The following is a 13,007-nucleotide window of genomic DNA, read 5'->3' as shown; positions in this document are numbered from 1 at the left end:
ATATGCAGATATTAAAATTAACTGACTTGACAATTCTGAAGATACAGTGAGGTGTGCACGCTATTCCATCAGGGAGAGGCGCTCATTATGTAAAAGCCACTAGGAAACTTTAGAGTTGATGTAAACATTGTGATTAAATTTGAGTGCCTAAAGCGAGGTACCTAAATTTGGGCCAGGTCAGCCCATTGCTTTACATGTGGATTATGGGCTTAATAAACTAACTACGTTGAAAATGTGTATGAAAATACTCTGTTCCGACTGTCCTACACAGAATTTTCCTGTTTCCGTACTTGAGGAATTTGCCTGAAGCTGGATGGCATGTGAAAAAGTGGGTGTGAGTGTATAAATAAGAAGTTGTAATAAAGGCCCTCAAGAAACACTATGTCATGCCATCTAAACCCAGAGCAATATGCAAAATAAAAGACCTTGCAATCAGTAGAATCTGCAGGTGATCTGAAAAACAGGTTCTTTGGCATTAAATATTTAAATATGGATTTAGAAGCCTATCATTAGGTTACCCAAGTTTGAACATTTGGTCAGTGAGTGCTGAATACACTTCCTACAAACTGATGGTCACCAAGGGCCAGATTTTCAAAGGTATTTAAGCATCTAAAAATGCAGATAGGTACCTAGTGGAGTTTTCAAAACACCTGGGCACCTAACTCCATTGAAATAATGTGTTCAGCTTGTATTCATGGCAACCCCCCAAAGATTAACATTAATAATCTTATATGAAATCTTGTTACTGTCTCCTGGTCATAAGCTGTAAAAAAAATCAACTTGATCATAAGGAGGAAAAAAGGCAAAAAGAATGAATTTATAGTAAAATGTCGATGTCATGGGGCTTGTTATTTTTATCGCTGTAGCCTTCATTTTTCAACAAAACTTGTTCTAGCCCATTTAATAAAATATAATTACTAGTTTTAAAACATTTAAAATTACTATCCTTGTTCAACTCCATATTAAGTGTGCAGGCAAAGGCCAATACTGCCTTTTTGTCAGCTTTCAGCCTTGCCAAAGGCAACAGGCGCAGCAGCACTGACTTAAACCAGCTTTATTACTGTTTCTAAGAACTTGTCTACATCAGGAATTTACTTCAATTCCAGCCACCGATGGCTTGAATTGAGGCAAATTCCCAGTGTAGGCAAAGACTGAAAACCCAGGGAAATTACAGAATCTGTGTGCCCCATCAAATGACTTTGTGACAAACTATTTCTAACTGAGAGTTCCTGTTCTCTTTTAGCCTCCAATGAAGATTTTAACTTGGCAGCTTTCAAGGTTCCCAGTGAATGTGCTTTAATTTTTTAGTATCTCATCCACCTACCTGCATGCATATCTCAAAAGTCAGAGATACCATTTTTTAAAAAAACAGTTAAAATAATTGAATCAGTATCTCCCTGAGCAGAGGCATTCTTATATACATGAGCAATTTTCTGCATCTTCCTCTAGATCTCTTATCCTATGTAAGGAAAAGGAACCTTGTGAAATGTACTTCCAAAAGTGTGAATTGATTATAAATGGCATCGTGTTCTTACAACTATTTTAAGCAAGGTCTCCAGTGGAAGGGGAATAGGTGAAATCTCTGCAACTGCTGATGTGTGATGCAATTTAGATTCCGTGGCCTGTTCTTTAGTAATGGAAGATCATTACATGCAGGTGTTACATTACTGATTGACAAGATGTGACTCACTGAAAAGCTGCGTTGGTTTTGGTTATATTGGTTATATTATATTAACAGTCATTAGGAAATGAGCATGTAGAATAAAGTGTTTTCTGTTCACTGTTTTTTCCAGTTGTGTTAGTTTTGCCAACATGGTCTTGGTCTAGTTTTTCAGATTTACATGTGCAATGTGTTTGATAGTATGATCTGTTTTTTTCATCTGTGGGAGTATAATGCAATTCTCTTTGAATAGGATGGGAGAATCCTGTTTCTCCACACATCAATACAAAATCTAGTATATTATGAGATGAAGGCCTATAAAGATCCTGTAAGTGTACTTTGAATTTACAGCCTTTCTTTTATTAAAAGAGTTTCATAACAAAACATACATAGCTGGATAAGGCTAGATATAAAAATAAGAAACTATCTCTTCTCTTGTACTATGGCTGTCCTTAATACCGAATGTACAGACCAATCGGTTGTCTTGCTTCAGAAATGTAACCTACCACACACACAACATTACAGAATAATTCTGGCTATTCTTGCACAAATTCGCCAGATTCTGACTCAGAATATTGGTGTAAATGCAAAGTAGCTCCATTATCCTCAGTGAAGTAAGTGTGCTGAATTTGGTCCACTATTTCCAAAGGCAGAGCAACTTCACTGTCAAATACAAAGGAGTTCAAGAGCTTTTCACAGTCTGGAATCTTCTCAAGGGAGCTACATTACTTACATACACTTCAATATCTCACTCACAAACTGAGTCATTATTACAAGTTGTTGTCGTTTCAGCTAGGATTTCTAGATGCGTCATTGAGTCCCGTACACAAATTCTATACTAATTCTTCCATCCCTCTGTTTTTCCCTTGTCAAGAAGGGTTTAAGCAGATACCCTGTCCCCTGCTGGCATACTTAACTGGTAATTACAGTAGAGTAATGCTGTAGGTGTATCACCCCCATCTGGCCAACAGTGCTAGCATATGAAATGACAAACCTCATATGAGGCATAGAAGAAAGGTTCCTGGCCTTTGGAACTTATTGTGTAAGCAGATATGTGTTGAGTCTATAGTGGGTAGGAGGAATTAGTGTTTGTAGCCTTTGTGGGAAAAGTGAGTTTTGAGGAGCAATTTGAAAAAAAGAGAGAGAGGCTGGGTCTTTTGCATTAATATAGGAAGAGAATTCCAGGAATAAGGGACTGTGTGGCAGAAATGAAGATGAGAGGGAGAAGGATAGAAAGGGAGTAGTGAGGCAGGGTTCATTGGCAGAGCAAAGGGATGAGATTGGAAGTAGTAACAAATGTAAATTAACATTCCTTTACTTTATATGGTAATATGGTCCAGACTGGAGCCCTGCACGGGACTATTTTTTTAATCCTACTCTGGTCCAGCCCTCCTTTCCCACACTCCCACCCTCTCCCACATTGTTTCTTGCATTTTTATCCCTCTCCCACCCACAAAAACCTTAGATCCTCAAATCCCGGAAGAGATACAGATTCCCCCATGCTACTGAAAAAACAAACTGTCAGTTGATATATATAAATGGAATTCAGACATAATTTATACCACTAAAAAAATAAAACAAATCTTGCTTAAACCATGTAAAAATAATGCCTGTTATAATAGACATCAAATCTCTTTCAATCTCTCGCTTACACGTACATATTAAAACCTTTATTTTAAAAAAAAAAAGATTTAGTATTTTCCTGCAAATTACCAATCTGTTTCCACCCCCCATCCAATCCCAACAAAGAAAATTTTGCCCGCTCCTGCTATTATGGCAGCTGGTCCTGTGGGACCCATGGGATCCCAGTCCCACTGCAGGGCTCTGGTCCAGATTTGTGTATTGATTGGTTTATCTATCAAGTATGTGTCTGCCAAAGAATAGCCCCTATTAAAGACCAGCACTCACTGTTTTAGGTAATTGAATTAAAACATGATAGAGATCACCATCAACTGATAAATATGTGCCAGGAATTGGAATACAAATTGGTGCAGATCTGGAGTTTACCTGCCCTGCAGTTGCTTCACCAGATCAATATCTCGAATGAAACTATGGTTTTCACCAGGATTGTGAGTATCAAGAATAACTGTGGATTATCAGCGGGTATAAATATACAGTATATCATTGAGGGGATTGTTGTTATTATTTTATTATTTAACTGCTTACTGCTGGGTTTCTGGCATCTCCTTCAAGGCTTCTGGTACTGGCCACTGTTGATGATAGGCTACTGTGCTAGAGGGACCGTTGCTCTGATCTGGTATAACAAATCCCATGTTCCCTGTTTATTTCTACAAAGTGTGCCTAAGTGCTTTTCAGTTGGGGCTGGGGAGAACCCTGCCCCAGTTAGGGAAGGATCTAAATGTAGATGTGTGTGATCAGTGGGGTTAATGAACAGTAGGAAGTGAAGTAGGGTGAGGAACTGCATATATTACAAGAATAAGATCATGTGGTTTTTCAGCTTTGGTATGTGCATGTCTTGATGCTACATTAAAAGGTTTCTCTGGTAATAATCACTGTTACGAACAATACTTTGGGGCATCATAGAAAAGGTGAGTCATAAAGAGAGTCTTGAAGGGTGGTATTTTGGTAGATCAGAATTGGGAGGGCATTGCATGTATCATGGGTAGCAGTCTTTTTAGGCCTCCAGGGTGGAAGATGGCACAAGAGTGGGCCTGTACCATCTCACTTCCTGGTACAGCATGTGTCTTCTGGAAGAGCTAAAAATAAGCCCATTCGTAAATGAGGGCAGGAAACCTGTAAATGCTAACAATTAAAATAATTTTAGATTTTTGGAGTTTCAGAACAGTTCACTGTTCCTTGGCCTGCATTCTGGAGCTGTAAATGTCTTTGATGTTCATATTGAAGGCCCAGTGGAGTTGTTGGAGAAAAATGAGAAAAAGCCAGGTAAGATTCATTAAAAAAACAAAGGAATAATAGTTCTCTGTCATCACAGGTTGGAAGTCGTGGGTGATGGTTTCATTGCTGATGAAAAGATATAAACATGAGATGGTATCTGATGGCATTATTCATAATGGGAATTGTACTTTTTCTATTATTAAGTGAATCACTGTAACTGAAGGGTCAAATCCTAAGACACTTGCTCAATTTTTACTCAGTAGTTTTTTGCAGTATTTATTCCTTAATAATATTTTCCTATTTATTTGGAGTAATTTTCCATTTGACAGAGGGAGTGGAATTAGGATTTTGCTATTCTCGTCTTTCAGAATTTGAGCCAAATTCTGAAGATCGTACGCAGACTTTAATAATCATAATCATACCTAGGTATTAAATAGTGAGGTTAGTGGAAAATCTCCAGAAGCAGAACAAAGAAACCAGGTTTTGTTAAGGGAAACATATAAATGCAAGGGACTCTCAGAGAAAGACACAGGAAGCTTTGGGCAGGAGAGAGGAGCTTGCTTTTGTTGCAGGGGTGTCCCTTTTATTAGGGGAATCAACCAAGGTCAGAGAAAGCTAGCTGACCTAGACAAAGACAGAGGTTCCATGGTTCTGAGGAGAAACCACGAGCTGCAAGAGAAGGATCCTGGACGCCCCAGAGAATCCTGTCCAAGCCCAGAGAACTCTCCAGAGAGGGATGAGGAACCTGAGGTGGGGAAATGCGTATGGTTTTGTTTTACTATTTTGTCGATCTGTTGTGCTAAGTAAGAAGTAATTTTGTTTAGAATTCTGTGCAAAGTCAGTGTGTCTGTTGGCTTCGCTATTAAATTGTAAACCCAGACCACCATGCAATTCTGAGAGGGGATGTGTTTAAGCTATGGGAAGTCTGAGGGGTCGCGTTAGTCCCAGCATCTAGGCAGTTGGACTGTGGGGTCTCAGCTCTCAGGAGGGGTACTAGACAGAGGATCTGCACCCCAAAAGTGTGCCTAGAAACACAGGCAGCTGCCTAGGGTGGCAGATTTCTGGGAAGCTGCCTAGGATGGCAGATTTGTCCCAGCCACCCCTCCATCATGACAGAGGGGTGGCTGGACTCAATTTAAGTGGGGTTATAACCTAGTTTGCCAGGTCACAATGCCATTCACTCCAATTTGGCTTGGCCATCCCCTTTCATGAGGGAGGGATGGACAAGCCAAATTTGAGTTGCGTTGTGACCCCATATGCCAGGTTGCAATGCCACTCAACTTTGGCCTGGCTGCCCCACCACTACTCATGACTGAGGTGCGGCCAGGCCAAATCTGCCTCCCTAGTTTATGAAGAGGGTGTCAGCAAACTGAAGTTTTACCTATGGTAGTAGATTCTCTTGAGCGGCCTCTTCCTAGAAACTTCAGCCAGAGGCAATGCCTGGACTTTGTTCAGACTCAAGGGCTTAAAGAGGTAGGCTCCAAACACAACAGCCTTGTGACTGTCCAGCCAAAAGGAACTTTACCAGGGCTTTGTGTGTGTAATCAGAAGTTGAACCTTGTGCACTCTGTGGTGTTTGTGCTTCAGGCAGGTCCAGTACTGCAAAAATTATCCTTGAACAGTCACTGAAATAAAAACCTCCAATTCACTTCAGCATTTTGGGCCCTTTTAAAGTTGCTTTATGCAGCATTTGTAGTGGTGATTTTTTTGTTATTCACAGTAATATTTGAAGATGGCAAAAAATTATCTGATAAGTATGTGAAAGTTTTCCCAATACAGGTTCATCCCAGAAATGTTTATGGGTAGTTATTTTGACATTGATTGAACAGCCTGAGTGATTTATTTGAACCCTATTCTTGTTTTTAAAAGTTCAGTCATCCAGGAAGGGAGCAGAAAAAATAACACATGAGATAAGTGACCAGGCACACAGCTTGAATTGCAAATACTCAAAGCAAAAGCCTCCGTGAAGAGTTGTGAGGAGAATCCTGAGGTGGAAATATATTTGCATAAAACATTCATTAGCTAATTTTGAATAACAAATTCTTAGAACTTGAAGTTCATTCATGAATTATTCAAAAGTAGAAAAAAGGTCTTTTGTAATCAAATAAGATTTTTTTTTGCTACAAATACTTCACCTAGTTTTATTCATGCTCTTGTATCAAAGAGCATATACAAGTTCTACAGAGGGGCAAAGTTTTGCTGAAACCTATATTGGTCCATGTTTTTGGTTTTGGGGTCATGTTCTGTGCTCCCTACTTCTCTGCATAGTACCCATTAGCACTCTTCTCTCTTGTTCATATAACTCATGTGACACAGAATATTTTAAACTATACTACAATAGGCTGAGTTCTGGATATTGAGCTATGGATAATGATTCCCCAGAAAGACAATCAGGAGCTCAGCTGTGGCACCCTGATCTGGCCCCACCCAAAACAATCAGGTTTGGTTGAGGGGACTAAGGGTGTGGTTGGCATATACTGGTGCAGACCCCACCACCTCCGCACCTCATTTGCCTGCAGTCACTAACTCACCCTTTCCTACTTGAATTACTCATGATCCTGGCACAATTAATCTGTGCAGGTGGCTCTGGTAGGGGCATGCAGCCAGCCTGAACAGAGATGCAAAATAACACTGGTGTTCAAGGCAAAAACAAAAAGCTAGAATTTAACATCCGCAGTCTTATTATGTTGTATAGATAGGGCTCTACCAAATTTTTGGCCATGAAAAATGCGTCACGGACCATGAAATCTGGTCTTTTGTGTGCTTTTACCCTATACTATACAGATTTCACAGAAGAGACCAGTGTTTCTCAAACCAGGGGTCCTGACCCAAAAGGGAGTTACAGGGCAGTTGCAAGGTTATTTTAGGGGGGTTGTGGTATTGCCACCCATACTTCTTGTGCCACCTTCAGAGCTGGGCAGCTGGAGAGCAGCAGCTGTTGGCCGGCTGCCCAGTTCTGACGGCAGCGCCCCGCCAGCAGCAGCACAGAAGTAAGGGTGGCAATACCATACCATGCCATCCTTACATCTCCGCTGTTGCTGGCAGCGGCTCTGCCTTCAGAACCGGCTCCCGGCCAGCAGCTGCCTCTCTCCAGCTGCCCAGCTCTGAAGGCAGCACCACCACCAGCTGCAGCGCAGAAGTAAGGGTAGCAGTACCGCAACCCCTCCTATAATAACCCTGCAAACCCCACAACTCCTTTTTGGGTCAGGACCCCTATAATTACAATGCTGTGAAATTTCAGATTTAAATAGCTGAAATCATTACATGTATGATTTTAAAAATCCTATGACTGTGAAATTGACCAAAATGGACCGTGAATTTGGTTAGGGCCTTAGACAAAAGTAAAACTCAACCCCACATTGGTTCAGCCAACCCGCAGTGAGAAGACCACATGCTTAATTAGCCCATTTAGTATTCTCTGCTACAGCTACTGAGATATTTTTCCTTCTCAAAACAACTTGATGCTTAGATCCTGTACCTAGTCCTACACAGCATTGAAATATCGTGTAAAGAACTGGAACTCCATGTCTGAATCCCTTCAGACTTTGGAGAACTTGGCTCCTGATTCAACTTCCCAACTTGGGTCAACCTCTGTAAGATGGATATGAACCCCTTTCAACTTTGGGGAAGTCAGTATTTGATTTTCACAGCTCAGAGCTATCTCTGTTTGTAATATCTTTTGTTTCCGCAAGGGTATTTTACCACTATTCAATCACTTTCTGGAGTAATGTTTACAACAAAATATCCAAACTGTATGTGATTTAGAAATTTAATGTAGAAAGCAAACTTTTTAGAGCTATTTAGTCTACACAGCAGGCTTAACAGCAAGATCATTACTGAGACATAGACCTGGGGAGTATTGTTTAGTAAAGAAAAGTGAAGTGCTGATGCTTATCTTGTCAAAAGAAAAAAGATGGAAACAGAATAACAACACTGAAACCTTCTTTAAGAAAGATGTAGGTAAGTGGTTCTCAGACCTGCCTCGAGCCCCCACTTCTGTTGTATCCCTACCCGATGAGACAATCTGAAGAACTAGCTTGCTAAGAGATTTTCTTTCAAGTATTAGTTGCTGTGGTAACAGCATGAAGAGAAGATCAAATGGATGCCAAAACCAGACAGGTCTCTATGAGAATTCCTGATACGTAAATGATTGATAGCAACCCTAATCCGAAAGGTTAACAAAACAGATTTTCATGGCAGCTAAGGTAGGGCTTGTCTATACAGCAATTTAGTGAGAGGCAAGCCAGGGTGTAAATCTAACTCTAGCCTAAGACTATGTCCGCGCTACAGAGTTTTGTTGACAAAAGTAATGCCTCTTTAATTAAAGCGCATTAATTAAATGGCTGTTGCATGTCCACACTATTCTCCTTCTATCAGCAGAGTGCAGCCAAGCTGGCAGCTCTTATATCGACACAGAGAGCAGTGCACTGTGGGTACCTATGCCATTGCGCAACTAGCCGCAGGGTGTTTTGGGAAAGGTTTGCAGTGCCTCATGGGATAGGTACAGCATCACATGATGCGGGTTTCTCATGTTGATCCAGCTACTGCAGTGGTGTAGTGATACAAAAAAAGTGGATAAACTAACTGTACTAACCTCCATATTCCCCAAATGAGAAGTAGGTAAAATCATTTTATACCAGCATTTATCCCCAGCTACACTACTGTGCTTTGATATACTGCTGTTTGAAACAGTATGTGGTAGTAAGGTCCACATGGCCAGTTAGTGTATGGCAGGCAAAAGTGCCATAGATTTACACCCCAGCTTGACATGCACTCTCTGTATAGAGTAGCCCCTAATTTCACCTTTTCCAGGGGACCTGGACCTTGTTTACAATTCTCATGATGTCCTGTGAACTGACAGTCCTGTGGTTTCATCAGAACTGAGCGCATGCACTTTTCATAAAGTAAACATTGATAGCTTAATAAAATAAGTTTCACATTCACATTTATATTGCCTTCTCATCATAAAGGGCTGGGCTGAGCCTAGGGCTCTCTCGAAACGTTGAGTAACATCCACATGATTGGCAAAATGGAGTTTCTTTCGGGTCTAACCTGATTTCTGCACATAAATGGCCTGCTGCCTATGTAAATGCCACTCCCACACACTTTGATTATTAGAAGTCTTCTGTTTTTCTTACTGAATCACATCTGTATTATACATGAGATACAAAGGTACATTTTATCTCATCTGTTTTTTTAATTGGCTCTAAAATTGGTTGACCCTTCCCATGCTGTAGTTGAAATCATGCTGTAGTTGAAATCATGCAAGCAAAAAACACATTTAAACAGTTTATTGCTTATTAAGGTACTAATAGTTTCCCTCACTGGTTTGTACCAGGATTCTTTTTCTGAGAACTGTGTTCTTCAGTCCTATTCAAAACCATGAAATAGACTTTGTAGATGGGTAGGGCCCTTCAGCATTCCACTTACAGCTGTGTTGTGGGACCTGTTTAGAATCCTGTTTTCCCCTATCCTGGTACAGCATAGTTATATTTTTAGTGTAGATGAGACTTAACTCTGTCCCTGAACTGAGCCTGGACATCTCCAAGGGCATCATTATATTAACATGTCCAAGGCTTTAGCATGTAACTGCTCCCCTAGACTGACTGTCATTGTGGTATTGGTGGTCCAGTAGTCTGTGGATCTACTGTTGTTATTTATTTGCATAACACCAAACAGCATGCTAAATCCTTTGTAGACATATAAGAAGGTAAAGGCCTTGCCTCAAAGAGCTTATCTAAATAAGCAACATAGAAATGAAAGGCCGGGACATGGAAATAGGATATAAGAAAAAGCAATGAGGTTGTATTGTGCACACTGTTGGCCCACCCACACCCATCACACTGCCTGGAATCATAATTTTAACAGTGCATTCTGGGAAGGCTGCGTAGCTCTTCCATGCTATTTCAGCTGCAGGTGCCAGGGGCAAAGGATTGTCTATTTTGAAGGTGTTCTGAATAATACTATGCAAATTGAAAGCTGTGGGAGTAGAGTTGGCAAAGGCCTCTGCATGTAATGGGATTAACTCTATTCAGTCTTCTTTTTATATTATTAATTTTATAAATATAATTTAGAGAATCTTATGATGGTGAAAGGTACCAGATTGACAGCCCTGTAATGACTGTTTTGATGTCCTCCTGTAGAAAGAAGTTGGAGTTATGTTAGGAGGATTGACAAACCTGGTTACACTTATGTAATTAGACAGTGCTCTTCACGTAGCAGCAATACCATATTATAACTTGGCTACAGGTCGACAATTATGCTACAGCTCTGCTCATGAGTGAGGTCAAAACACAATTTGCCTGCTCATTTTAGGAATCATGAATGATATTCTGGCTCTGTTGAAGTCAGTGGGAGTTTTGCCATTGACTTTGATGGGGTCAGGATCTTACTCTATGTGTTAACCATCTGATAGTATGGAGTCAACCATGTTACAACCTTGTTAAAATCTCAGTAAAAGTCTGTAATGTAGGTGGGCTTAATAGCACAAATTTGCTAACATGGTTCTTGGATTGAGGAAAAAAACTCCGTGATCACAATGGTCAGGAAAATTGCTAGAGCTGTACTAACAGCATCCATGTCTAAACAAGGTTGCATCTAGCATGGGAATATTGGCAGAACTCCCGACCCAAGGAGCAGGTCTATACAGTGGAAATAACTTTGATTTTAAAAATTGAATTCTATGAATTGAGTTTAGCCTTGTACATTAATGCAATCTTAGCAAATGTTGTGTTTCCCTGTACATTACCAGTATAGAGAGCATTAACTCCTCATGATGACATGGTTATAAGTGAAATCCAAGACTCCATTGCAAATCTAGGGAAAACTACTTATCCAATGACATGTGGGGTAACCATCAATACAGTCAAGGGAGAGGAATTCAAAGTAGGTATTCAGAATGTTCAAATTATATTTCTCTGTCTCTAAGGGGAAAATGAAGAACCAGATATCAGTCATGATTCTGCAAATGATCACAAGGGCCCTGTGGTAGCAGTGGATGCCTGCAAGACCCTCTCTCTCTTTCTAAGCTGTGGGTAGGTGAAGCACTGAACATCTCCTTATTTATACGGTAATCAGATGGGTTTTGTGCAGGATGGAAGCTCAGGTACATCCATATGAAACGTATAAAACCTATCATTTGGCTGATAACATGTTTCATACTCTTACAGCTGGTGCAATAGGTTTTCCACGCAATAAACTCAAGCTTGGTAACATCACTTTGGTATTGGTATCACTGTAAAATTATGCATTATTAGAACCCTTCCAAGCGAGATGCTGGGAATACTACTTATGGACATAATGGACCAAATTCATCCCCATTTTCAATCTAGCAAATACCTAGGAAATATCAGTGTAAGTAGAACTGCAGGAGGATAGGAACAATGTGGGGGTGAGATTTCAGAGATAATCAAACCAGTCCAGGGAAGCATCTGAACAACCACATATACATTTCATCGTGGTAGCCATGTTAGTCTGTATCAGCAAAAACAACGAGGAGTACTTGTGGCACCTTAGAGACTAACAAATTTATTTGGCCCACGAAAGCTTATGCCCAAATAAATTTGTTAGTCTCTAAGGTGCCACAAGTACTCCTCATTGTTTTCACATATACATTGTCAATGGAAATTTCATTTGCAAGCTAAGCTATTGTTTAAAGGAAATAAAATATAAAGAAATTGCACCAGTATTGGTGGGTTTCAGTTCAGTTCCTATTGGCCAACATAAAACCTTCCTTCACAATTAGCAATTAATTGGAATCTTTGTTGGCAATTTTAGAAGAGACATCAAAGGCTGACAATGAATGCAGAGACTGAACACTCCTCTTTCTCTTTGAGGCAAATGCTTCAGAACAGGAATGAGGTTTACTAGATGGTGCATAGTTGGAGGAGTTTGCACGGCAGCTGCCTGTGACACAGCAAGTGTATGATTATACAGATGCCTTCTGTCTTCAGGACATTCAGTCATCTGGAGTACATTTTTCCTTTAAAAAAATCTGTTGGAATTAAACCCATTCTCAGAAATGGAGGAAGGGCTTATTTCCTCATTAATTTATTACATTGTTTTTGACGTTGTAGATGCTATATTAAGTAAACTCTTTCACTGCATGAAAGTCCCTATGATAAAATGCTGCTCCTTCCTGAACTCTGAATGTCTTTGCTTTTGTAGTGTTAATTTGGTTATTATTGGTTAAAGAAATCTACTTGTTTGTGACTGGAATAAAATTACTAGGTAACCCAGGTTAATCCCTCTCCTTATGGATTCTCACTGATCCTACAGGGTAAAATTCTTCCCTGGGCAGAAATCCACATGTAACCTTTGCACCACTTATGTCCCGCTTAAACCCTACTTTCATGATTTAGTGGGATTAAGTGGTACATAGAACTCATATTGGCCCTCTGTACAAGGGAAAATTTCACCCACAGAGAATTACTAAAATCAGCATTAAGACTATTTCACAAGATAATTCTGATTCCTTTATTTTCCAGTGAGG

At 40.1% G+C, this 13,007-nt stretch overlaps 1 protein-coding gene across 1 annotated transcript in view; it reads left to right on the top strand.

Moving 5' to 3' along the window:
* Positions 1-8,973, top strand: part of LOC141991297 (uncharacterized) — a 40,686-nt gene extending 31,713 nt beyond the window's left edge. Inside the window, exons 9-12 of the mRNA XM_074959607.1 lie at positions 1,914-1,988; positions 3,577-3,729; positions 4,462-4,564; positions 8,897-8,973. Of these exons, the coding sequence (XP_074815708.1) occupies positions 1,914-1,988; positions 3,577-3,729; positions 4,462-4,564; positions 8,897-8,973 (408 nt within the window). The remainder of the gene's footprint in view (positions 1-1,913; positions 1,989-3,576; positions 3,730-4,461; positions 4,565-8,896) is intronic.
* The last annotated feature ends 4,034 nt before the right edge of the window (positions 8,974-13,007 follow it).

This window comes from Natator depressus, chromosome 7 (assembly GCF_965152275.1).
Source record: "Natator depressus isolate rNatDep1 chromosome 7, rNatDep2.hap1, whole genome shotgun sequence".
In the NCBI taxonomy this organism is placed as follows: domain Eukaryota; kingdom Metazoa; phylum Chordata; order Testudines; family Cheloniidae; genus Natator; species Natator depressus.
The sequence above is the reverse complement of the archived record's forward strand: the minus strand, read 5'-3'. Positions and strand labels throughout refer to the sequence as shown.